General features: G+C 38.0%; 1 protein-coding gene across 2 annotated transcripts in view; it reads left to right on the plus strand.

The window, feature by feature from the left end:
* Positions 1–26,995, plus strand: part of FREM2 (FRAS1 related extracellular matrix 2) — a 126,703-nt gene that overhangs the window by 81,333 nt on the left and 18,375 nt on the right. The window contains exons 7-17 of one of the 2 annotated variants that reach the window (XM_054054744.1): positions 5,727–5,876; positions 7,063–7,272; positions 7,536–7,733; positions 9,721–9,885; positions 9,963–10,145; positions 12,411–12,541; positions 13,275–13,433; positions 16,360–16,663; positions 19,277–19,408; positions 20,025–20,356; positions 24,695–26,859. In XM_054054744.1, the coding sequence (XP_053910719.1) occupies positions 5,727–5,876; positions 7,063–7,272; positions 7,536–7,733; positions 9,721–9,885; positions 9,963–10,145; positions 12,411–12,541; positions 13,275–13,433; positions 16,360–16,663; positions 19,277–19,408; positions 20,025–20,356; positions 24,695–24,712 (1,982 nt within the window). In that variant the 3' untranslated portion in view covers positions 24,713–26,859. Of the gene's footprint in view, positions 1–5,726; positions 5,877–7,062; positions 7,273–7,535; positions 7,734–9,720; positions 9,886–9,962; positions 10,146–12,410; positions 12,542–13,274; positions 13,434–16,359; positions 16,664–19,276; positions 19,409–20,024; positions 20,357–24,694; positions 26,860–26,995 lie in introns of those variants that run through there. The other variant, XM_054054736.1, reaches the window with a different exon arrangement.

A 26,995-nucleotide genomic window follows, 5' to 3' on the forward strand; every position in this document is an offset into this window, starting at 1 on the left:
GATGCGCCTGCTAGGCAGATACTGCTTGTGCTGATACTGTGGTTAGAGAAACTGAAACATGGATGCACTCATAACATAAAGGATGACTTAAAATGTAAAGGTCTATACTGAATTAGTATGTATCATAAATTAATTAAATGTTGCTCATATGTAATGTTGTCCATAGCAGTTACTAATCTCAATTCACTCCGTGTTACTCTATTGAAATTACTGGGTTAAGTTGTGTAAAATGAGAGTAATTCAGCAATGAACAAGTCCAGCCAATGTATGGCATTACCTTTGTAGATTAAGAAAATGTGGTTTTATCTTAGAAAATAGAACTAGGTTTGGAAAGTTTACATTAATTTGTGGCTGTCCTTTCACCTGTTCTAATGTTTGCAGTATCTTTTCAATAATCACTGTAAGCTGCTAGACAGAAATGGGCTGTTGAGACAAATGGAAATGCAGACACTATTTGCTTGAGATAATGCGTGTGGCAATTTGACTGCAACTAGTAATTTTGATTCTAAGGTGAATTTACTTTTTGATTGCAAAAGCTATGACAACAGTGTAATAAGATGAAAGCTGCTAAGATTACAACATATGAATTTGAAAAGTAATCTAGTTTGACCACATCAAATAAAAAGCTATTGGCATTAGCACAATAGGTACCTGCTCCAGAACTGAGGTCTGACTGTAATCTTGACCCCTACTTTTACAGCATTCAGCAAAAGAAATTACTTGGCAAAATAAAGTCATTGCACTAAATGCAAGCTCAGTTGCTTGCATAGCTTCAAGTGTGTGTAAATAGCTGCAGAATGGTGCTACCTAGTTTCAGACGTTACAGTCCTCTTTGATAATATCATAATATAAACTTTTTGTAATGGACAGTTTTTCTAAGCTTTTCTTTTGCTCCCATTAACATGCATATATGAGAGACATTACAGAAGCTGACCTTTACTGTATTAAAAAGTAAATGTCCATGCCTTCTCAAACCTAATGGAACACTTGTTCTTAACTGGTCTGTCTGCAACTCACCCGCTTCAAGTTTGGAAGGGTGGAATCTCTTTTCTTAAATATACACTCAGCAGCTCAATCATTTAATGCTACCTGTGATGCTGAAATGCAAGTAAGCGTTGCATAGAGGTGTATATATTGTCTGGGTATGAGCCAGATCAGGTTCAGACAAAATCTAGCCCTGTTTTTTGTGTGTTACGTTCGAGCTAATTGGCTGTGTCAGCCATAAGGGCTCGTTATTTTCAACTCAGCATTGTCGTGTCTGGACTGTACCAGAATAGGCTGGTAAGCTTGCAAAGCACTGGGTTGCACCTGCATTACCATAACAGATTTCTGCTAGCTCTGGCAACTCGTAATATTCACATCATAGCCTTGTTTGTACTGTGCGCAGAAAAAGGGAAAGGCAAAACCTTTTAGGAATAAACAGTTTAAGACCGCAAGAAAAGATCAAGCATGACTTCAGATGTAATGACTGCTTTTCCTAGTTCTGATATCTAAATGTGTCAGAGCAGCAGGTCCTCTTTTCTTCTATTTTTTCTCTCCTCATGAAAGAAATAGATTTACATTTATATCTATCTCTCATTGGAAGCCTGTATCACTGAAAATCACTTCAGTATTAAGGCTTATTGAGGTGTCAGCACAGAACAGACTGTTCTTTTGCATTTGTCCTAACTATCCTGCCATATGTATTATTTGCACTTGCAGCCCAAACTGATTGTGGTACTTTGCATATCTTACAACCAACATACTCTTTTGCATGTGCCTCTAAAGCACATTGTAAGGATATCGTTTTAAAAACAAAGCCTCCCTGGAAATAAATAGTTTTGTGATCTCTCATTGATTATCTGATATACGTATAAAGATAGACCTATTTCTAACAGCATGAGAAGTGTGTTTGTTTTCCTCCTTGATGACTGCCTAGTGCTGTAGTTGATATACACTCTGACTGTGTAAGTACAAAAGCAAGACAAAGATTTTATTTCTGTGCCAAGAAACCTGGGACTAAAGCTCCTAACCTTTCTCCTCTGATTATTGTAACTTCATGCCAGTGCAATCTGTGTGTCTGAACAAAAAACCTCTTAAAAAACTTCCTCTTATTTCAGTAAGAGGAACCATTAAATTTGCAGTGGTCTCTCTCCAGAGTGATTACTAGATTAAAGACCTGCTGTAAGTGAGCCTGCAGTCATTGAGCAGAGTATTTTCCAGCCATGACCTGAGAAAGACAATGCTTTCTCTGTTAGTAGCTCGGCTTTGCTGCTTCCCTTGGGGAGCTACTAACACAGCTTACAGGAAATGAATTTACAAAACATTTGTAAGGATTTGTTTCCTAGGATGGGTAGCCATGCAGAATGTGTCTTTCATTGAACACACATGCCTCTAAAAGTGTGAAAAATCTGGAATACAAGGCAAGCTAACTGAGAGTTTAGACATTTTTATGTTTGGCTGTGGCTAAAGGAACAAACAGCGTATGAGGATTCTTCTTCAGCATATGTAAAGCAGGCATTAGGATGACACTACAAGAAACCAGCAAGATTTTCTTTTGCATCTTTCATCTAGTTTAAGGCAAGTCATCTACATACTCTGTGTAGTCAATGAGTAGAAGGGAATGCTTCCAGATCTCCTCAGATTTTATTCACTGCAGTGGATGAGCAGTTCCACCTCTCTTTCTGTATGGTCGTTATGCTGGGAAACCTGGAATTGCCTAATCCTTGCCTTTGAAAACAGCGTGAGCAGGCTGTGAATGTGAGTACCTCTCAATTAAGTGTTTCAAATGAAGTGGAGCTAAGTCCAGATCTAATTCCAGAACTGCCAGGACATCAGTATAAAAAGCACAGGATCATAAAACCAAGATTAGGCTTGGGCAGGTTTGCTAAACTTTACAAATACTTGTTTAAGAAATGATGTGTATTAGATTTGATAATGTTTCTAACTACCTTAATATAACTATTGGCTCAATTTTACCTATTTGGTCTGAGTAGACATTTTGCATTTTTAAACTTGAGAGCTTAAATGAGCCTTTGTCCCTCTTGAGAATTTTACATCATTCTGTGTCTGAAATGGCACATTTCTTTGCAGATCTAATATCCAGTTCTGCAGTATCCCTGTAAGTAGAACTCTCATCAAAATAAAGAATAGTTGTGGAAGGAGGTCCAGAGAGTGTATCCTGCACCTATTAAAAATGTTTCAGATCAGAGCCTCACACTCTCAAATATAAATGCAACTGCTTACAACCCAATCCCTATGGGTAAATAGTGCAAGATTGATGCAAAAATTACATTGGAACTGAAGGCCTTTTCATCCAAGAAAGCTGGACATTTGCCAAGTTTGTCTTTCATTCTGGAAACGTTGATGACCTTGATAATGCTCAAGCAGATCTATGAATCTGCACTATTATTCAGTAAGTACATTCAGTTCCATCAGTTTGTTGCAACACATGATGTTAGTTTTAGCAGATAAGTAGAGAGGCAGCTGCATTTGTTTTCAGTTATGTGGAATATTAAGGGATTTTGTTTGTTTGCTTGTTTTTTAATATTTTATTTTGTCAGTTGTGAAAAACAGGAAAAATCTTGAAAGCGGAAGAGAAAATACTTCTATCCAAAACTTCTAGCTGTGTCATCCTAATGCAATATGTGTATTCAATTACAAAATACTTAAGAACTGCTGCCTTCACAGGTAAAATTATGGCTTAGTAAAACCTGAGTAACTACTTTACAGTACTTCTGTATAGTTTTAATTTAAATCCTATTTTTCTTTGTTCAGCTTTCTTTTAAAGAGAAATACGCAAACAACAAGGAGATTGTTGCCATATGCTTGGTCATCAGTCAGATTGTCCTCAAATACTTCAGAAAGACACAGATATTTTGTCTGTCTGGTTATCTTACAAGTCTCTAAAACCTTCATATTACAATGTCTTCACAAAATTTGTCTTTATTGAGCTCAGCTGTTTTCAAAAGAAGGTTCTTCAATTCCAAAACATTTGTTCCACTGTAACAGAAGTAATAGTTTTTGCAAAATACATATAATCTCTAAGAAAAAAACATGGAAATTTTGGGCCTAACTTCCACTTACTATTAAAAAGGATTTATGTCTACTCCTTTGTGTAAGTTGGACATTTTCTGTATGCTAGGCTTATCTCTGTAGAACTGTAAACTTTTCTGGTAATTTCCTTTGATTATTTCTTTTTGTTTTCTATGCTTCATAAAGCGAAAGTGTGCATAGTGCCACTGATAGATTACTGATCAATCGCTATTATCTTTGTAAACTCAAATTAAGTTGGCCATTTGCTGTATGATATTTTCAGGTATACTATACTGTGATCTCATGATTAAAATAAATTCTCACTAGCTCACATAAGGAAATTGTGATGAAATAAAGAATTTGTGTAGGTATTCAAATTATATCCCAACCATTGGGGAAGGTGGATATGATTTCTGCTGTTCAATGAGAGGCACATGCTATATATGATAATCATAGACATATGTTTGAAACAGGAATGGAAAGGGTAGCAAAAGGGAAGCTGATATACATCCAGGGTGAAGCTGAATTATGTTCTTAAGCCTATTTAATTTGTGAAATTACTTTGAGTAGAAAAACTGAAAAAAGGAGGAAAAGATTGAGATTGAGATTGAGATTGAGATTGAGATTGAGATTGAGATTGACATTTACATTTACATTTACATTTACATTTACATTTACATTTACATTTACATTTTTGTTTGGGTTGGAAGGGGCCTTAAAGGTCATCTAGTTCCAACCTCCCTGCGATGGGCAGGGACACATCCCACCAGATCAGGCTGCCCAAGGTCCCATCCAACCTGGCCTTGAACAGGGTCCGTGGGCAACTTGTGCCAGTGCCTCTCCACTCTCATGGTGAAGAAATTCCTCTTTATGTCTAGTCTAAATCTGCCCCTCTCCAGTTTATACACATTGCGCCTAGTCCTATCACTACAAGCCTTTGTGAACTTTCTTGTAGCCCCTTCAGGTACTGGAAGTTCGCTATAAGGTCTCCTTGGAGCCTTCTCTTCTCCAGGCTCAGAGAATAAAAAATATGTCTATTAAGTGGGATAACACTTAGCCTCCTTTGCTTTTTTGCTGTTCTTTCTTATAAACTGTGGAACTTAAATACTAAGATAAAAGACTATTCACATTCCAGTTTACATGAAATAAGATTGATTTTGTTTTAAATGCTAGATGCGGGGGAACTAAAATTAAGTATTTGCTCCGCTGGCTAGCTGGAAAACATTTCCAAAAGCAGCTCCAGTTATATATCAAATTCCAATCTGTGTTTAGCAACAGGAATCTGTGAGAACATTCAAGTTAAGGTTTGTTATCTATATTCAGCTCTTTATGTTTACACCAAAATGAAAAATGCAAGGAATTTTCTGGCTGGTGCGCAGGATCCAGTTCAAATAAGTTTAATGAGATAACACATTTGATTTTGCACACGGCTTCTTGCCTACTGACGCACAAAGTCGAAAATGTAGGAGGCAAGGAAAAGAGCATAATGCTAATATAACAATTGCTGTCCCAAAACAGACAAACCAATACTTGAAAAGAAGTCAAAAATACCTAGAAAAATTCTAAGCCTTAAAAAAAGAAAACTTTATTTCACTTACTGAGAAGAGTGAAGTGCTCTCCAGTTCCCATTCTCTAATGTGGATTTTATGCAGTCTTGTAACCTTCAACATGTGGAAAAGAAACATTTCTAATCATTATTCCTTTTTCCCCAGAACCATCGTTCTACTTTGGAAATGATGAATACTATGTTGACGAGAGTGCTGGGTATGTTGAGGTACGTGTCTGGAGGACTGGAACTGACCTGTCTAAAGCTGCCTCTGTGACAGTGAGGTCTCGCAAATCTGAGCCAATAACTGCAGAAGGTAAGTTATTGTTTTGTTCTAGTTTTACACTACTTCTCCGCAACAAATGCTAGTATATTTGGTCTTGATAGAGATTCAGCTACATGTGGTGAAATTTACGTGTCTTGCTCTGAGCAGATCTTTGTTCTCAGAACAAATTAAGTAGTTACAGATTTTCTGTCAAATAAACAGAACTAGCAGAAACTGTGAGGTCCAGCATGAAGAAAAATGTCTTCAAATACTATTACAAAACACTACCCAAAAAGGCAGTTAATTGATGCCTTAATGACATACTATGGGCGCAGACTTATGATCACAGGTAGCAAGCAGTTTGCTCCTCTCATTTTTGCTATAGACCATGAGAAATTATTATCTAGTATCCTGTTCAGCAGAAGGTTGGCTACAGCTGTGGTGTTCAGTGATGCTTTGACAGACCTTTGTAGAATCAATTGTTAGTGTGCTATTTATTTTTTTTTTCACAAACCACAATGTTTAAGACATTCATATAAAGACATCGTAGAAATCCTTAAATGCTTATCTAGAGTCTAGACACTAAACTACACTGAGAAGAGTTTATCTTCTCAACTAATTTTCAGTAATGCAAAAGTTCTGTAGAGCTTTACTGTTATTTCAGGAATGGAGAATCTAAACATACACATGTATCTTATAGAACATGCATGGTAAACGTTTCTTATAAAAATAAAAACTATGAAATCTGAGAAAGATATGTGATTATTCCTTACAGACAGCTCACTGGCCTTTTCCCTTCCCTTTTTACATTAGTCTCAAAACTTCAATCTTTGTTACAGAATAATATGAAATTTCTTTCCAAAAGACTTTGCTTCATCTTCAGAGTCTCTTTCAAAGCTTTCCTCTTACTTTCATTTCTCACTTAAAACAAACTTTTATTAGTTTTAGTGGAATAACTGTTGGTTTGCCACAGAACAGAATCAGCTTCATTTTGTGACTTGAGTCACTAAACAAAAAGTAGCTTAATATTGACTTGTTTTATTGTATAGTCCGACTTAAACGATCAAAAGATACTTATGCTTTACATGACTGCCAGAATTTGACAAATTTTTAAATTATATTTAAAGAAAAATTAGATTTACCTGCACTTAACTGCCTAATCATAGATATTTTTATTTTTCAGTACTTGTAGTGCTATTTATTAATTTTATAGTTTTTATCTTTTCTCTGTTGATAGCTGGAGTAGATTATGTAGGCATCAGTCGTAATTTGGATTTTTCCCCTGGAGTCAATGTGCAGACATTTCGTGTGGTAATTCTTGATGACCTTGGACAGCCAGTTTTAGAAGGAACTGAGAAGTTTGAGCTGGTGCTAAGGATGCCAATGAATGCCGCCCTTGGAGAACCCAGCAAGGCCACCATCTTCATTAATGACTCAGTGACTGACTGTGAGTAATAATTTTTTGTCTTTTTTCACATTTATGCAGGAGATGGATGACTGCAATATACAGATAGAACTTGTCCTTTTGAATCACGCTGAAGCCAGTGAATCTGCACGTTCAGCTACAGACAATGTGTTAAGTCATTTGCTGTCTAGATGCTTATGTTATTTATCTGGTACAATGTAGCATAACTTAATTTGAAAGAGTGAAGGAAAGATATAACTTTTGCAATTATACTTCACATGTGCTTTTTATGTTTTTCTGCCCAGTGCCTAAGATGCAATTCAAAGAATCTGTGTATGTAGGCAATGAAAATGATGGACAGATTTCTGCCATGATATACAGGAATGGAGATATCCGATACACATCCACTGTGAGATGCTATACACGGCAAGGTTCAGCTCAGGTGATGATGGACTTTGAAGAGCGTCCTAATACTGACAGTTCCATCATCACATTCCTTCCTGGTAAGCTCTTGATCTTATTTTAGAAGCTTTTAGTGTACTGTGTTTTGGATTGGGTTTTTTTTTGGTTTGCTTTGCTTTCCTTTTTGGTTTGTTTTGTTTTAATTGTGTCTCCTCATAAAGTAATGCCCTCTGGAATACCACTCTGGAAAAACCAAGCTTTTTTCCCCATCCACAGTGGGTAGAGTGCACAGAAATGATGTTTCTGTTTGCTTCACTTCTGACTTAGAGGAAATAGGAACTGAAGGGACATATATTCATATAGGTTTGGCCTGTGTAACAGGTTCCTTTTGATCCATACTAGCAAAAGTAGATTAACACAATAACAGAAGCATAGACCTTGTCAGAAAGGAAACTTTAGAAGTTCTGTTCTTTTTTAAGCAGATTTCTCCTAAATATGTTTTACTTACACTGAAACGAGTAATAGTTCTTTCAACAGGAAGATAGCTGAAAAATTGTTCTTTGAATTCTTTTTTCCCACTGAGGCTTTCCTAAGACAGTTCACCAATATCAGATACCTACTCATATCAGAGATGAAACACAAATAAATCAGATGTTACTGCCTTGAAAGAATATTGTCTGATTCCTTCTAGTTATGCAGAAGACAATTTGGTCTTTCAATCTTTTAAGTTTACGTATGCATAATATTTTTTACAAGTTCTGACAGCATGAAATCTTTGGTATGCCTTTATCACAGAAATGATGAGTTTCACATTTCTGTAGACGGGTATGATAGTTCTCTTGTAAAGTGAGTTGTTCTTTATTTAGAGCTGTTCTCAGCTTTTAGTGCTGTCATGTATTCCATACCTTTGCCATTGTTACTTTGAAGAGAGAAACAACCAGAAGAGGGAATCAAACTTGTTAGGATTAATGGATCTGGACCCTTTAGGAAGAAACTTCCTGCTTTTTCTGAGGGTTGCTCTACCATTTCTGTGTGAAAGCAAGTAGCAGACAAGAGGTCTGCCAGGATCATACCTTGTTTCAATAAACTTCTCAGGCATGTTTAATGTGTTGCAGTTTCAGCACAGTTTTCATGTTTCTAGTGTAACAATGAGCAGGATAAATATTTTGAATTTTTTTTCTCCCCCTCTAGGGGGAAAAAACCACCTCAGAAAGCGAGCATAGTCAGCTTCTTGATCTGTCTCTTCATCTTGAAGAGCCTTGATCATTTTTGCATGTATAATAATGAAAAAATACTGCAAATTGAATTAATCCTCCTCATATCCTGTGCTGTTCCTCTTACAAGAGTCGTTCTTGTGATGATGAACCCACTGAGTCTGACACTGGGAGCCAGATAACCTGCACACCACTCATAACTCTTGCTGCTGTTGTAGAAGGTCTAAGACAAGGCCTTTTTCCAAGAGTCTCCAATTACTTAGTGAGTCTAGATATGTTGATTTGTGAGTGCTCAAATTCAGCATTTTGCAAGTCCAAAGCATTTTTAAGGTAATATTCATCGCCATTTGGAATCAGTGGGTGTTTAAGAGACATTCAAATCAAATGGAACAATATAAGTCAAAGTCAACACAGTTGGCCAATCAAAAGAGAGTCAAAAAAAAAAAAAAAAAAGAACTACAGGACAAAATTACCATCTATATTAGTGAAAGTTTCTATTACTCTGCTTCCTTGTGCAAGTATTTACTTTTTTAATTAACACTGTGGGAGGGGTCACTGAGAAGTCATATTTTATTCTAAGATAAAACAAAAGGAACAATACATGCCAAGTGGATGTATCAAATAGAAGCTTGTCTTACAGAAGTCCCAAAACGGAGGATTTCACCTAAGTAGTGAGTTTCTGTAGAAAGGCAGTGACTACTACTTCTGCTTTCACTATTGTCATTACCCATTAACTTACATGATGTTAAGGTGGATGCCTTGGCCAGCAGAAGCAGCAGAAGCAGTCTGTGGTTCTTGATCTTGGAGAGAAAGTGCTGTAACAGAGCGAAGAACACCTAAGTTCTGTGTGATATTACCTTCAGAATCATTGCAGGTGAAACTGAGAAGCCTTGCACGCTGGTGCTTATGGATGATACTTTCCATGAAGAAGAGGAAGAACTACGACTGGTTCTTGGCACTGCAAGAAGTGATTCTTCCTTTGGCGCCTCTATTGGCGAACAAAATGAGACCCTGATAAAGATTCGGGATGATGCAGACAGTAAGAAATTATTTTGTTATTATTCACTTTTGGAAGACCATTTGTGTGCTCTAATAACATTTTTCTTCTAATTACAGAGGCTATTATTAAGTTTGGTGAGACCAAATTTAGTGTGAGTGAACCAAAGGACACAAAGCAAGTAGCATTAGTAAAAATCCCAGTGCTTCGCCTGGGAGACACTTCCAAGGTTTCTGTTGTGAGAGTTCATACAAAGGATGGATCTGCTACTTCTGGAGAAGACTATCACCCTATATCAGAAGGTAGGATCATTCAGATGATTATCACATCCTACTGTATTTTTATTCCTGTCTGATGAATTAAATAACTTTCTGAATAGAATACTTTCTAACCACACCCATTAATACGTTTTGCTATTCAGTTTCAGTATGGACATGATGCCCTGTGGTATAGAACAACTAAAGTGCTCTTAGAATGCTAGATATCTATGCAGGTAATTAAAAAAGAATTTTGACTCCTTTGAAAACACCTATAGCTCGAGTAACTGTGGAAGCGATGGGTGAGTGCCACCTTAGGAACAAGTACAAAGTGTATTACCATTACTCTGAAGAAGCATCTGCTCATAGCGTATGATTGCAGAGTTGTTTCTCAAGCAACTCGTTCAGTTAATAGCTTTTGCTCTATGTAGGAATTAAATTCTATTTCTGTTAATTGTTCTACAATAATTAAACTTTTTTTTCTGTATCTCTGCAATTCATTGCCTGCTGTTCCTCACTTGTAATGAATGAGGAGAGAAGTGCTGCAACAGAATGAGAAATTTCTTGGCTGATAAACGTCTCATTAATAGCCTACCCACATGATTTTGTGAATGACTAATAGAGCTTGTAGCGCTGTGGATCTTTTTTCTTCTAAGGTTTATAATGCATACTAATCTATGTCTTAAGAGTAATTCAGTGTTAGAGTATTTTCACAGTTTTGAATAAACTATTTTGGTGTCAAATCCAACTGAAAAGTAGAAGTTATTTTCTAAAACTTAACAGCAACATTGGGCCATCTCCAAATTCCATGGAAGTAGAGGCATTTCTCACGAGTAAAATTTGAAGAGAAAAATTGTTAGCCCAGATTATCAGCCCAGAGTTTACTAATTCCAGTCACTTTGCTTCCTGGATTTCAGAATTTTACTTATCTTATGTGCATTACTTTATACCTTGCTTACTCTCTCCCTGCTGTGCAATGACAGTGCATAGGAGCAGAGTTTTCAATGGAAAAGTGATACTGGAGAATAAGAGACTCTGGGCCTCTCAGCAGAAGCCTTTGAGAAAGGTCTGTGATCTGCAGGATTTCTCCACAGGTTTCAGAATATTGGTGGGTTTAAGGAGTCTGTTTATTCAGCCATGGGTACAAACCCCACATTTTTACCTGGATTACCTGAAGGAAGAATAACAAACTGCAGTTCAGTAACATTTTCAGCTTTCACACAGCGTGTTTATTACCACAAAGAGTATTTTCATGGCTAAATAACATAGCTGTAAGTAGCTTTAGATCCCTTTAATCAGGCTCACTGTGGATTGCGAGATTCTCCCACTTTACCCCGCTTGCATCTGTTCTGAGCCAAATCACTTTTAGTTAGAGAAAGTATATCCTTCTGAAAAGTCAACCAGTCTTGATTTGAAGGCACGAGAAAGGACCAGTGTTTCTTAGTATTTTGTTTCACTGATCAGTTCCTATCACTTCTTACGATCTGTGACTTATTTCCCATATATACTTCAGCTCTCACCCACTGCTGCTTATTGTACCTGTCCCTTTGGAGACCAGAACTCTTATGCGCCTGGTATTTTTTGTTTATGATGGTGTTTCAATATACTAATCAAAACAACTCTTAATGCAGATCTTTTTTTCTTTTGGTCCTCCATTATTGTTGGCCAATTTTGTGCCATCTTCAGTTAATTTGACGCCCTTTAATAAAGTAAAGATTATAGAAATGCACATATTAATTTAGTATCACTCTCACCCAATTCATACACAGGTGTTAAATACTTTCTGTACTTCTGCTTCTTATAGTAGTTAATACATTGAGGAATCACAGTAATCTTGAACTCTGTCACCTAAGATTGAACTTTTTTGAGAGAGAATGATTTTCAGATTATAGTACTCTCTTGTATAACTCTGGCTTTGTGCCTTATTTTTGGTGTATCATGTTTAATTAAATTGCACTTTATTTGATTAAGGTCTGATGATACTTTTTGTTTAGAATTCTTCAGTGTTTTGGTCATTCACATGTTGCCAACATTTATGCAATAATTAGTCCCAGATAATTTTCAAATTATTAAGTTTTATTAGACTAAATCCTGATCTTTGCCAATCTCTTTTAATAATGATAATGCCACATTTTCAGTGATTTCTCTGTGTGCCCACTGTTATTCATTATTGGTTTTAGCATCAACTAAATATATGAACATCTGTAATAGGAGAAGTGAATGTTATCTGCCATCTTTAATGCCTGGGCCTAGAATTACATCTTGCTATGAACAGCAGATTTATTTTTAAGTGTCTAATTATGTTTTTAGAAATTGAGTTTAAGGAGGGCGAAACACAGCACTTTGTGGAGATTGAAATCCTCTTTGATGGAGTAAGGGAGATGAGAGAAGCCTTCACTGTTCACCTGAGGCCCGATGAGAACATGGTCGCAGAAATACAGGTAACAAATTCATGCCAATTCCTCAACAACAAACTCTGGTAAACAGACTTTCTTGCTTTCTGGCTCATAGCTTTACTCCTCTGTTGAGGTTTATACGCAACATCTTGGCTTGTATCTTAAAATGCAAAAAGGTTCATCCCAGCTGACGTGGTAGCAGCTGCCCAAAACAGCTTGTTGTCAAGGCAGTAAGATTCATAGAGACAATGACAGCTTATGTAGAACTGAAATCTTTGAATCTTTTAACATTGTGTCGTACATACTTTACCTATAAACACTATATGCTGCTGATTTTGCATAAAATGTTCTTCAAACTTCAAAATTGGCCCCTTGAGCAGTATCACACCATACGCAGTCTGACTCCACGTACCTGGACAGAAGAGACACAGCCTTTACTGATGGCAAACACCCTTTTTCCACCAAGCATTAAAGCATACAGTGCACATTGGGACCTGAGAATACTGAAGCAATTCAAGAAAGCTGGGATCCAGGAGGTTAAAGAGCCTCGTGTCTTCAGTGTTCTGAAAAGAAAAAAATCATTTTAGGTCCTGTTTTTGTAGTCTGCAATATACTTTCCAGTGACTCAACCCTTCCTTGATAGCTCATTCAGCTAAGGTTTCAGAACTTCTTTTGAGACAGTGTTTCAAAAGCTAGACATATTTTGATTAAGGTCCAGCTTGGATCTCCTTGTTTATTAAAACATTCACAGAGAACTTTTCTGCCATTTCATTGCCAGACAGCCAAGGCCATTGTTTACATTGAGGAAATGAACAGCATGGCAGATGTCACCTTTCCCTCTGTCCCTCAAGTTGCATCCCTGTTGATATATGATGATACTTCTAGATCCAAAGACAGAAGCAGTCCCATAGCTGGCTATCCTGTCATCTGTATCACAGTGAGTATCTCTGTGGAAAGATGAACCAAACTCTGTATAAAAATGTTCTTCAAAGTTGTAAGTGGATTTTAGGCACTCGGTATCAATCCGTATTTATTATTGAATCATATTCCACAGACTGCAAGACTTCTCAGTCACCAAGTGTAAGAAATCAGAAAAGGAAGGCAAGAGACTGGCATGTAATGAGTCGTGACCTGCTGGTGAAACTGAAGGGCAAGAATGAAATACATAGGCAGGGGAAGCAGGGACAGGTATCCTAGGAAGAGTATAGGGATGCTTTCTGGTTGTGTAGCAACAGGGTCAGGAAGGCCAAGGCATAGCTGGAGCTGAATTTGGCAGGGGATACAAAAAATAATAAGGGCTTCTACAGGTATGTCAGCCAGTAAAGGAAGGTCAAAGAAAGTGTACCCCTCCGATGAGCAAGACTGGCAAACTGATAACCAAAGACAAGGAGAAGACTGAGTTATTCAACAATATTTATTTTAGAATATTTTTGCCTTGGTCTTCACTGTCAGCCTTTCTTCTCACATCTCTTGAATGGATGGACTGCAAGGAAGGGAGTGCGGGAGCAAAGTCTCTCCCACTGTAAAAGAATACCAGGTTTGAGACCACCTGAGGAACCTGATCATACATAAGTCTATGGGGCCTGACAAAATGCATCCCAGAGTTCTGAGAGAACTGGCTGATGTAGTTGCCAAGCCACTCTCCATGATATTTGAAAAGTCACAGCAGTCAGGGGAAGTCCCAGGTGACTGGGAAAAGGGGAAAATTGCACACGTTATTAAACAGGGTAGAAAGGAAGACCCTGGGAACTACCAACCTGTGAACCTTATCTCGGTGCCTGGGAGCATCATGGCACAGACCCTCCTAGAAGCTATGCTAAGGCATGTGGAGGACAGGGAGGTGATTCAAGACAGTCAGCGTGGCCTCACCAAAGGCAAGTCCTGCCTGACCAACCTAGTTACCTTCTATGATGGAGTTACTGCATCAGTGGATAAGGAGAGAGCTACAGATGTTATCTGTTTGGAGAGACATGGATTTGATTTGTGGACTATTCAGTGGATGAGGAATTGCTTGGATGGTCAACCCTGGGGTGTGGTGGTCAATGTCTGGATGGAGATCTGTGGCCATTGGCATCCCTCAGGGGTCCGTACTGAGACCAGTGCGGTTCAGTATATCATCAATGACAGACAGTCATGCACATGAGGGTCAAGTGCACCCTCAGCAAGTTTGCAGACAACACCAAGCTGAGTGGACTCGATGATATCAAAGGTCTTTTCCAACCTTAATGACTCTATGATTCTATGACATGCCTAAGGGATGGGATGCCATCCAGAGGATCTGGACAAGCTTGTCAAGTAGGCCCATGGGAACCTCAAGGTTCTGCTTGGTTCAACGAGGCCAAGCAAGCTCCTGTACCTGGATCAGGGCAATTCTGAGTATCAATACTGGCTGGAGGATGAAGGAATTGAGAGCAGCCCTGCTGAGAAAGGGTTGGGGATTCTGGTGAATGAAAAGCTGGACATGAGCCAGCAATGTGCGCTCGCTGCCCAGAACACCAACCACATCCTGGGCTGCATCAAAAGAGGTGTGGCCAGCAAGTCAAGGGAACTGACTCTGCCCCTCCACTCCAGTGAGAACCCACCTGGAGTACTGCATCCAGCTTTGGGGTCCTTAGCACAGGAAAGACGTGGAGCTGTTGGAGTGGGTCCAGAGGAGGGGCACAAAAAATGATCAGAGGGCTGGAACAACTCTCCTATGAAGAAAAAGCTGAGAGAGCTGGGTTGGTTCATCCTGTGAACGCTCTGGGGAGACCTTATTCCAGCCTTTCAGTATGTAAAGGGAGTTTATAAGAAAGCTGGAGACAAGTATTTTAGCAGGGCTTGTTGGGATAGGACAAGTAATGTTTTTAAACTAGAAGGGAACAGAGTTGGACTAGATATAAGGTAGAGATTTTTTACAATGAGCTGGTGAAGCACAAGAACAAGTTGCTCAGAGAGGTGGTAGATGCCCCATCCCTGGAAACATTCAAGGTCTGGTTGGATAGGGCTCTGAGCATCCTGATCTAGTTGAAGATGTCCCTGCTTATTGCAGATGGGTTGGACTATATGACATTTAGAGATCCCTTCCAAAACAAATTATTCCATGATTCTGTGATATTGATGTGAGTCACACATAAGTTCAAGCTAGAACTGTTCTAAGAGCTAATCTATTTTGCCTGGAGAGCAACTCAGTTTTCAGGAAGACAAAAGCATACAAAGATATTTCACTTGTTCATCACTAAGAACAGTTTGATACTTGCACAATATCTGTGATTGCATGAACTTAGTATCTCCTGCATTATCTTGCCTTAATTTGCAGAGTTAAAATCACTGGAGACAACAGAGGAGACATTCTTGTCAGTGAGTGTCACAGACTGAGAAACAAGTCCTGTTTGTTGAAGTACTACAGGCCTATTTCATTGTAATTTTGCAACTGAAAGGTTTGCATGAATATTCATATGCATTGAGGTAGCTTTTGGTCCATCTGCATCTTCAATTTATTTCTGACACCATTTGTTATGCATGAAACGGATCATGTCTTGAATGCTTCTCCTAAATACAAAACCAGAAGGAATCTTGAAATAGGATTTATACTTGCAGAATTATATTAAATGGTGAAATTCAAGTTAAAGTAGCAAATGTAGTTTGTGCCTTCATATATTAGGCTTTCACCTACAAAACATAATTTAAAATAAGCATAATTAGACCTGCCTTTTAAATCTTCCACAGCAATGCTAAAAGCATTACTGTCAAAATAAGGTAATTTCTTAAGAGATTTACTGAGATTGTCAGCTCAATTGTGTTGAAGCTTGTGACACTTGATAAATTAAAATTCTTTTACCATGAAGCAAATAAGTTGTTAACACATCTTCCCTGTTCTACAGGCTTGCAATCCTAAATACGAAGATTTTGAGAAAACTGGTTCGATATGTGCCAGTGAGAACATCAATAATACTCTGACAAGATACCGATGGCTTGTGAGTGCCCCTACTGGTCCTGATGGTGTGACTAGCCCCATGAAGGAGGTTGACTTTGATACCTTCTTCACTTCTTCCAAGATGATTACACTTGACTCCATTTACTTTCAAGCTGGTTCTCGTGTCCAGTGTGCAGCTCGTGCAGTGAATTCAGATGGGAATGAGGGTCTTGAGCTTATGAGCCCTATTGTAACTATAAGCACATCAGAAGGTAAGACATCGTCATATTGCAAAGCCATCAGACCTCTTGTGGATCTGAAATTCTGTCATAACAAAATCTGATGACATGATCAAGTGTTTTAACATTATAGTAATAGCTTTTCTTCTGTTATTCATAGAGGTGATACAAAACCTGTCTTCTCAATACAGAAGAGAATTATGTAAAAAAATGGGGTTTTTTTCCCAGATCTTTCAATAGTTGTCTTTACAGCAAACGTATATGTTCAGGAGAATAGTATATAATATGCATTGGAATTAATGAAACCTAATTTCTCCTGGCTTTTGAATTCAGCTGTGGCAATGTACAATCTCAACTCATGTACGTTGAAGAATCCACATAGGAGTGCTATTATGGATGCCTGGGCAGAAGAAAAGCTTGTTTTGACGTTCAGGCCTCACTGGACACCTGAGAATCAGTTTCTTCCTTAACCAGGGACTAAAGCAGCTGTTGTCCTATAACAGGATGTAGACAAATTGTTTTTAATGGTTGAAATATTCATATTATTCATCCTTATTTTTTCTCAGAAACTTTTATTGTTTCTCTCTGATTCTCTGATTCTAAATCAATACTGAACTGATGCTGCCTCTTCTCAGCCAGCAGTTAGTGTAGTTTACCCCCTCTGCTCAGCCAACTCTTTTCTTTAAACTCATACTGAGTAACATGAAGCAGAGGTGCAGTACTGATGTACACAAGTACAATCTGATAGCATATGCTATTGTGTTGTAGAAGTCAGAGATACTTTTGTTTATTTTACAATATGGAGAAAGAGTAGTTATCAGCAATCAAGGTAGATTACAAAACATTATATGTTATTACCTTTCTACCCTTCTACAGCCATTTCACATTCTCAGTGGACTGTCGTCTCCACTACTTTTGCAACTACATTAGTTCTTCTGGCTTTTGTGAGCTCTTAAGGTAGATAATAAATAACATGGCCGATCATTTGCCATATCGTTTTGTTTTCCTTGACCTTTCCAACTAACTGTTTTAGTTAAAACATTTTATTATCTCATAAGTTATGACATTAAGGAGCTTAATGAATGGAGTTTATATTTACCCCTGTCCTTTATTCCACATTTTGACTGTAGGCTCAACTCACTTCTGTTTGCACTGTCAGGAATCCTACACTAATGAGGAGTGTCTGTCTGGGGTACTGGATACAAAATTCAGTGTAGTGCTTGTTAGAGGCTGAAAACTTTGTGCTGGGTGAGACAGTTTTGTTACAAGAAACAGACCAGCTATTGCTAGTCTTCTAATGCATTATTTCGATTACACTTGATAAATTAGCAGGACTAATTAGCTCAGGCTCAGGACTGAATTGTCATGGATGTATTACTTACAGTACCTGAGCTAACTTGTGATGTGCAAGTCAACGATACTGAACGTCGTGGACAATATAAAGGGAATTGTTGGATGCTGTTTTGAAAGAAGTGCAGTGATGAAAGTAATCTGCCAAAATCCTAAAAATTTTTAACTTTGGGGATGCTTAACCTCCAGTGCATAGACCAAATGTTCAAAAGTTAGTCAGACTGTGCAGAAATGGTATTTAACCTCTTTGGCACATCTTGCCTGTAGTTGAGGAAAACATCATCATGTGTGTAGAAGAGAAATTTTGTTTCCTCATGCCAGAAGTTTCCAGCTTAGAGCTGTTGAGCCAGATGAGGTCCACCAGAACCAATAAATTCTCCAAGAGGAGAGTCCTGTCTCCTTTTTTATTGTAATCCCTCAGAAATGAGCAAAGAACAGAGCACGGACAAAGGGAACTGTTCTGATTTTTTACTTCTGCTGGTTTCTTTCTTAAAGGGCTTTGTGATCCTTTGGCCATCACATGACAGTGTGCTGTGATTCTTGTGTCTAGAATGCAGACACTTCTGCATTGAATCATGCCACTGGAAGTTGCATGTAACTCAGATCATATGGTTGCAAACTTCATCTTTTGATTTAACAGACCGGGACTATACTGGAACAGGTTCATCTAACCCTAGAATGTGTTACCAAGAGAATTTTTAGGTTATCCATCCCTGAAGAAATTAAAAATTCCACTGAACAAGCTTTGAGCATGTTATTTCTAGAGATTTTTCCCAACTAAAATTAGTTTATGACACAATTATTCTAATTACATTTTGGTCACTAATGGAAGAGGGGGCTCACAGAGTCCTGTGAAGGCATATATAGATTCATCTTCCAATCCAGTTACAAAAACAACTGAACATGTAACCTCTGTAAAGCTATGTAGGTGTTTAAGGGAGTAGGAGGAATTAAAGCATGCACCTCTGAGGACTTCTACAAGAAGGTCTAGCACTTCACTCTTAGCTCTGCAAGTAAGGTTTGTGCATGCATCTGAAAATCTACAGGTGCAGTATCATCACCTGCTTTTGAAATTGTGATCCAGTTGATCAAGTAATGATTTCTGTTTGTATCCTCTTTTGCATAAATTCCTGTTCAGATCTCTGGCAAACACTACCCAAAGCATTTACCTGTCACTCCAGAAAATTCTCCTTTTTTTGGAAACTTACATAGTGAAAAAAAATTGTGTCTAAAAAATTGCAATGGAAAGTAGTGATTATTTGTTCAGGTAAAATTGCTTTCTTTTCTTTCCATTAGGTGTTTGTCAACCTCGTATGTCAGGGGTAGTTGGAGCAGAACCATTCTCTGCCAAATTGCGCTATACTGGACCAGAAGATCCTGATTATGCCAATCTCATCAAATTGACAGTCACAATGCCACATATTGATGGTATGACAATATCACTTATGGAGATGAGAGAACTCGTACAATAAGCTGTTATTGGAGCTGTTTCATTGATCATGTTAAATATCCAAAATCATAATATAATCTTGTGACATGTGGGACTAGTGAAAAATGTGATAAAATGTACAGATGCAATTTGCAGCAAGGAGCATAAGATACTGTATTGATACATAGACTTGATGCAAAGATTGTTTACTCATCAATCGCATACTTGACATAAATTGGGCTAGACTTAAACTTTCTAAAACTCCTTTGAAGCCCATAGATACATACCAAGGTACAATTTATTTATTAAAAAAAATATGAAGCTGTGTAATTACAATCTGTTTCTGAAAAATTCACACAAAATCCAGATTGAAAAATACATTGGAGATTTAGAAATATTTTATTTGGCATTTTATAGTATAAAGACATAAGTATTGTGGATAACGTGCTCATACACACTTAGCTTATCATCTTTCTTTGAATTCTAAAGTACATTAATTACTGTAAGGGCAAAATACAAAAGCATTGCATAACATGCTTAATGTTTTACAAACTTTGCTAAATTAAGCAACTCTGACCACTGAAATTTAGTGATAGAAATTAATGTTTTCTTTAGGCATGCTGCCTGTTATTTCTACAAGAGAGCTTTCCAACTTTGAGCTGACACTTAGCCCTGACGGAACTAGAGTTGGAAACCATAAATGCTCCAACCTATTGGATTACACAGAAGTGAAGACCCACCATGGTTTCTTGACTGATGCTACCAAAAATCCAGATGTGATTGGAGAGACCATTCCTTATCAATACAGCCCAACAATTAGAGGCTTCAATACTTTACGCTTCTACCGCAATCTGAATCTTGAAGCCTGTCTATGGGAGTTTGTTAGCTATTATGACATGTCTGAACTCCTCACAGACTGTGGAGGCACCATTGGGACAGATGGACAGGTATGAAACTGTAACTCAATTTCATTCTGTGTTCTTAAAATGAAAGATTTCCTTTGTAATGCATCTATGCTAGAAATAAGTGGGGTTTGAATTAATTTAGTGGAAGAGTGCTGGGTTTCTTCTTGGCAAAAAAGTAAGCTTCCACTAAGGCCAGTTCTTTTCTTTAAGACATCAATGTGAAATCCTTATCCAATTGACATTAAGGGAATATTTTAGTTTGAATTAAAATTTCTCTGATTTTTTCCCAGTGCAGTTTTGAAGTATGTTAGGACAAACTAATCACACTTTTACTGTATAGTGAGCCACCTTAGTATTTTCTTAGAATGAAAGCCTTCTTAAGGTTTGCTTTTATCACATTGATAGTACCGGGCTGTTTAGTTCATGGTGTATCTTAAATTAGAGTTTAAAAATTTGTGAAGAGCCTTCTTGCTGATAACAATGGACTGCACTGTCCCACCAGCTATTTGACTCTGCTGATTTCTTGCTCACAGTGTAACAAGACCTGCCAGTGCAGATAGCACAGCGGCCTTGCATTAGCCAGCAGAAAATTCCCTGGTCAGGAAGCAAAGAGAGGCTGCCAGTATGGGATGGCTGAAGAACAGATCTGTGAAAATGGTTGGGAGGTTAGAACAAAGAGGTTGGAGAGATCTTCAGATGTCCTTTGAAATTTATTCTAGAAATCTGTAACAATGTGGAAGAAAAAGTGTGCAGGATTTCTTCTGGTGCAATGGCAGTGACGTTAAACCCTAGGTCTTCCTGCTGTAGCCTGCTAGATCCCATCCAGGCTCTGGAGTACAAAAGCCGTAGCTATGAAGGTCAATCTTTTATAATGCCGAAAAGTTTCTCTAGGTAATAATCCTATAGGCGGGAAGAAGGACTGAAAATTAAGTACCTCACCTCAGAGAATTGCAGCTATAGCATGATAGCTGTGTGGTAAAGCTAATTTCTATTCCTGGCTCACCTATTGAGTCACCGTGGACAGGATGAGGCCACTGTGTGAAATGGCCATAATTACTCTAATTTGTAACAGGTGTTCATTTTGCCAGGAATCCGTCTGTTTATTGGACATCAGTAGACTTATATGCATGAATTCTTACTTTCTCAGTCCCAAATGGCGTGAAACTTTAAGAGATGAGAAGAAAGAGAGTGGCTGCCCAAAGAATCCTATGGGCACAAGCAACAACAAGGCTATTTTACTACTAAAAGAAAGGGTGTCAATCTGCTAAAATTACTTTTCTTTTTTTCCCTGATAGTTACATGCCTATAGTTCACCTTACTCTGTGAGTGCCCATAGGTGATCATACAGCCAGTTTGCTGGACAAGAAGTTGCACTAGGCTCTCTTTGACCCTTGTTTAACTTCCCAATGTTCTACCCCTTTTAACTGGAGACTATGTACTCTCTCAAGTATGACTAGAACAAAATGGAAGTTCTGTCCTTCTTGGGTACAAAGACCTTGATGGTTACATCATCTCAGTGCTCTGTCATTTGTCCTGGTTCCTTGTCTGTTACAGAGACCAGTTCAAGGTCTCTGCCTTGATGTTGGAAGAACTGCTTCTGCTTGGGGCTGCTGCTCTGCTACAAGCAGATCCTCCTACAGGTACATTCCACTGGAACCATGAACCTGTTAGAGGAAAGAGGAAGGCATGCGAGTGTGGGATGTAATCCTTACCCATAAGATAAAAATGACAGCAGTCTCCACTGCTCATAGGATGATTTAATTTCTTCAGCTTATCATTCCTTTGACTATCTCCTTTTGCCCGTGCAATAGGCACCCATATATTATTTCCCACACAACAGTCATAAGCACACAAGCACAAACAGCTGCCAAACAGCTGTCCTCCAATTCTGTGACCTATGCAAGCCACTTCTGTCACAGTGAACATGAAGGAAGACCTGATTTGAATTCTTTGCGTTTTAAATACTTCTATGTCTTTAGAGAAAAGGCTGAATAGCTGGTTTAAACAAAAGTATATATAAATAAAACCTATATATGTCCATATGGATATAAACAGAGGAGAAAATAAGCAACTTTCCTATTTTTACTAAAGGAAAAGAACCTTTATGTTCGATTGTGGAGGACATGCATAAATGGTAATGTGGCCAAGGAGGAGAGCTGTATTTGCTTTAACCTCCAGAAGCATTATGTACTTCAACTAAGACCCCTCATTTAAAAGCAGAGAGGGATGAACGTGAGCTGTGAGAGCCATGAAACTGCAGCTGAAGTCATCCTTTAGTGCCTTGAAGGTTGTAAATAAAAGGTTACAGTGTGTTAAGTGAAATATCAAGCTGAATTACTTCTAGCAGTGAAACATTGCCCCACAGCAAGTATGCGCTTCACTGCCCTCCCCGTTTTCCCCACCTCCATTTAATTCTTCTCCAAGTTTGGTCTTTATCTTCACATGACCCCCTCCAGCTGAGAGGGGAGGCAGTCACTGCCCTATCTCTGTGGTTGCCACCATTGTTGTTTTTTTCTCCTTCAGTGAACAATTAATAATCCTCCTCTATGGGAGGGAAGCTGGCAGCTACGGTTTGCACCATGTTTTTTATCACACAAAGAAAGCTTAAGTTCTATTATACAGGCAAAACAGATAAATAACAAAAACAATCTTACCACATCCTGCTACCACTGCAAATTTAATAGCTTGAATTTACCAGGTACTTTGGTTACATCTTTAAGCTCAAAGTTCTGTTTCTTAATTCTAGTTCTCTAGTACTTGTATGGTCAAACAAAGATAGTACTGTTGATTTAGGCAGAGAGATTTCACAAAAGCAACTGGCAATATCTGGCATGATGTGGACCTTTACTTTATTGGAGCTCCTGCTATGGTAGGGGAAGAAGATGAGTTTCAATCAGCAAGAAGTGAGGTGGGAGACCTGCAGCTGGTGTAGTTCTGGCAATGCTCCTAGTGTTTGCTGCAGGCTGCAGCTGTCCTAGCTGTTCCCATGAACTCATGAACTGTCATAATACATACAGAGAAGGTCTTAGTTTTCTTTTTTTCCCCTTTGAGGCCTTTTGCCTGTGACCCATTCTCTTTCTCAATTACTCTGTGCATGAGCAAACCCTGTGTGAGTTACATGCAGCACTCCTTTCAGTATGCAGCTTGTCACTTTGTTCCTGGTGTCTGTCTGTATTCACTGCAATTGGAAAATCAGTTATTTATGTATCTAAGTATGGATTTAGGTATGCAGCTTAAGGAACTTGCATTTAAAATTAAAGTCCCACTCCTCTTTAAATTGAGGTAATTAATTTGGATTATAGCTCTGTTGTAGTTAAAGTTAAGGTCAGCCTTGATGATTAGCAGCAACAGTTTTCTTTTGACAACCTGCAGTCACAGCCTAAAATTCAGTGTCTGTCTTTGGGTATTACAGGCTTCAACAATGTGAACTCACCCAGCTGAGAGCTGTCTTCCTATATTTTTAGGTAATTAATAAAGGTCAGACTTTATTTCATAGGGACATTTTAAGAGTCAAGTACTACAGACATCTCACATTCTCAAGACACAGGTGGTAAAACGATGACAAATATTCTTGAGAGGAATTTAAAAACTGGAACAGTGAAAACCAAGCAAGTGGCCATCCTTTGATAAAGTATATATTGAAGTGTTGGCCTAGACTTATTTGATAAGAGTGTGAAGTGTCATTTGATCTCATTTCCTACTGTTATAACTGTTCACTGTAGCCAGACAATTTGACATCTGAAGGTGTCTATGTTGTTCTGACCATCTATATATGGATGTTGCTTTCCCTAGTCGTTTGCCAGACTTGGCATAGGGAAGCAAGAAAATCACCATTCAAACAAAGTTTATTAAAACCAACAAATTAAGCAAGTCTCTGAGAGAAAGAAGAAGGTGAAGAACATATATTAAAATACTTGAACATACAGATTGGTACCTTGAAGCCACTGTAATTGAGTACAGCTGAACAGCTTGCTTTGTTCTGTAACAAAAAACAGTTATTTCTGGCCAAAACTGAAAATGTCTCTCTTCCAGTATGTTCAGTTCACATTTATGCTACACGTTATGGCACCGTGTTTGGAAATCCCATCTGAAAAGACATTTTAAAATTGCTAATGTATTACCATAGCTTATCCGAAGCAGCTTTTTTATTACACAGAAACAGTATCTTTCCAGCTATACTAGTTCCAGTTTTACTAAACTCAAGGAAAAAGTCAGCTTTTCTGAAAAACTCAGTAGATGCTCTAAAATGCAAATAGGCAGAAATGTCTGTATTCAGATTTTCGGGTTCAATTGAGCCATCACAGTCAAGTTTAAGAAAACCCTGTAACTTGTATTGCCTTAGCATGGAAGATCACTAACAGTAAACCTTTTTTTCTCCAGCTGCAAACGCATGTTTAGTAGGAGCTGTGAAGATAAAAACTCTACTATAAAGTTAATGCACCAGCTGTGTAACAAAGTCAGAGGTTAAACATTTCAAGGAGCTGACGTTTCAAGTCTGTATTGCATTCTGCTCTTCACCCGGACTTCTTTAAACAAACCTGCTTTGCATTTCACCTGCGACCTACCTGGCTGTGTGCCTTCCTGGGGCCAAATCTTGGGCTTACCATATTGTTACTGTATAAACAGTTACTTGATAACATTGTAAAGCTTCTGTGACTCAAATTCACAGGCATAGTGAGCAAATGACAGAGAAAATGAGGCGTAGGGAGAACAAAAATAGTTTTCAATAAAATTTGTCTCATTAGGAGATACAATATAAAACATGAACTTGTGTTATTTCCAATTCTGATATTATCAGTGCTAGCAGTGCACACACACACGTTGCTAAGTTCTGCCCTCTGGAAATGTAAGCCAGAAAAATAAAACACAATATAAATGTAGAACAGACTCCATTCACCAGTGCCTTTACTGATTTTTTCTTTTAATATTCTCACTTGTTACATGAGAGATTCTCAAACTAATTATAGGGTTTTTTTTACTTAATGAAGTTTGACAGTTTGCATCAGAAAGTGGAACAAAAGAAGAACACCTATAGAAACTCCCATTAATATAATAATAAGTCTTAAATGGGAATTGTCAGTGTTAAAAATAGACATTATGCTCTGTGATAATTCATCTTGCAAAGAAAATGTATGAACCTCTACTTCTTATGTCAATGTCCAATATAAATGTTCTTCTTTCACACACATGAATTTTGAATGATTTCTGATCCACATTTTTTCAGATACTAGCTTTAAGAATCTGTTCTTTGCTTGGAATAATTTTTGTCTTCTGTCTTCTTTCATTCTCCAGACCTGGCATTGTCATAGAATATTAGACACAATTTCCCCAGGTTAGCTGAAGTCTGTATTTCTCTCCTGGTTTTGCAAGGCTAAAAGTCACAACAACTTACTATTATAAGAAACTAATGTTAATGAATATGAGTTTGTGAGTACAATTGGTAAAATCTCCTGTGCATAGGATGCAGAGATACATAATGCACCTGTTCCATTTTTCCACAGCAGTTAAGCTGATCCTACACTTACACAGCTCTAAGTTACCACTTTGGTTTCATCAGTGTCACACAGATAAAATATGAACAGCTGGCTACTTTCTATAGGCTTTGCAACCAGTGCTAAGAAATGAAGATAACTCAGTGGAAAGAATGTTTTCTCATGTTCGCCTAAATGGCATTATTAAGAGGGCTAGAGAGGTAAGACTTCTCCATCTGTGTAACACATACCATCAATTTATTTGTTAGGGGATTCTACTCACATAGAAACAGTTTTCTTCTGCAGATAATTTCCTCTCTTTTTATTATTTTATATCTATTCTATCACAAATATCTTCTGTATTTCATATAACATGTCTTGAGATTTTACTGTTCTGTCTGTGGAAGAGTAGCTTTCCCCTTGTGGCATTTTCTTCTTCAGCAAGAAATAAGAGGATGTTGTAAGTTTTTATTTGCTGTTAGGAGAGAGAACTGTTTATTCAGTAACTCTCTGCCTACCAGTGTTGTAGGTTTTCCTCCATACCGGCTAATCCATGAGTGCCTGAAGAAAGGTTTGTGTGCATAAAACCTCAATCAGCTAGATTAGCAAGGACTCCTTCCTCTCTCTACATGCTACGAATCGCACATGAAGTCAGCTGTACTGATGGAAGCGTATAGACACTCGTAAGTATATGAATAAATTACCAGGCTAAAGCAAGCAGTCCTGCTGCCCAGACATATCTTATGGATTTTGCCAAGAGAGAAGAATCTTCTAAATTCTTGGGTCCTAAAAATGGATAGAGTTCTTTGGCACCACGGTTTCAGATTTTTCCACACAGCTTTGGTAATGTATGGCAAAGGAGCAGTGTTTCAGGCAGACTTTCCGTAGAAGGGATCCTACAGAAAAATTTCAAGCGGTACAAATGAGTTAAGCTCACTAACACTATGCTCCCATTGAACCGAGGCAAGAAAACTGTAATAGGCAGCTTACAAACCACATTAAGGGATTACTTTATGTACAATGTATGTGAAAAGTCAATGATAACTTGTACCTGAAAATGAAGAAAAGCTTTGAAAGAAGGGTTTTTTTACTTGTAGTGGAATAAGACATGGATTGATAAGGGGTTTTGTGGGTCATTCTTTCCAGGCCACTGCCTCAACTCTCTGTGTAACATGGTTCCAATACTAATAAATTTAATCTAAAACCTAAT

Source organism: Cuculus canorus, chromosome 1 (genome assembly GCF_017976375.1).
Source record: "Cuculus canorus isolate bCucCan1 chromosome 1, bCucCan1.pri, whole genome shotgun sequence".
Lineage (NCBI taxonomy): Eukaryota > Metazoa > Chordata > Aves > Cuculiformes > Cuculidae > Cuculus > Cuculus canorus.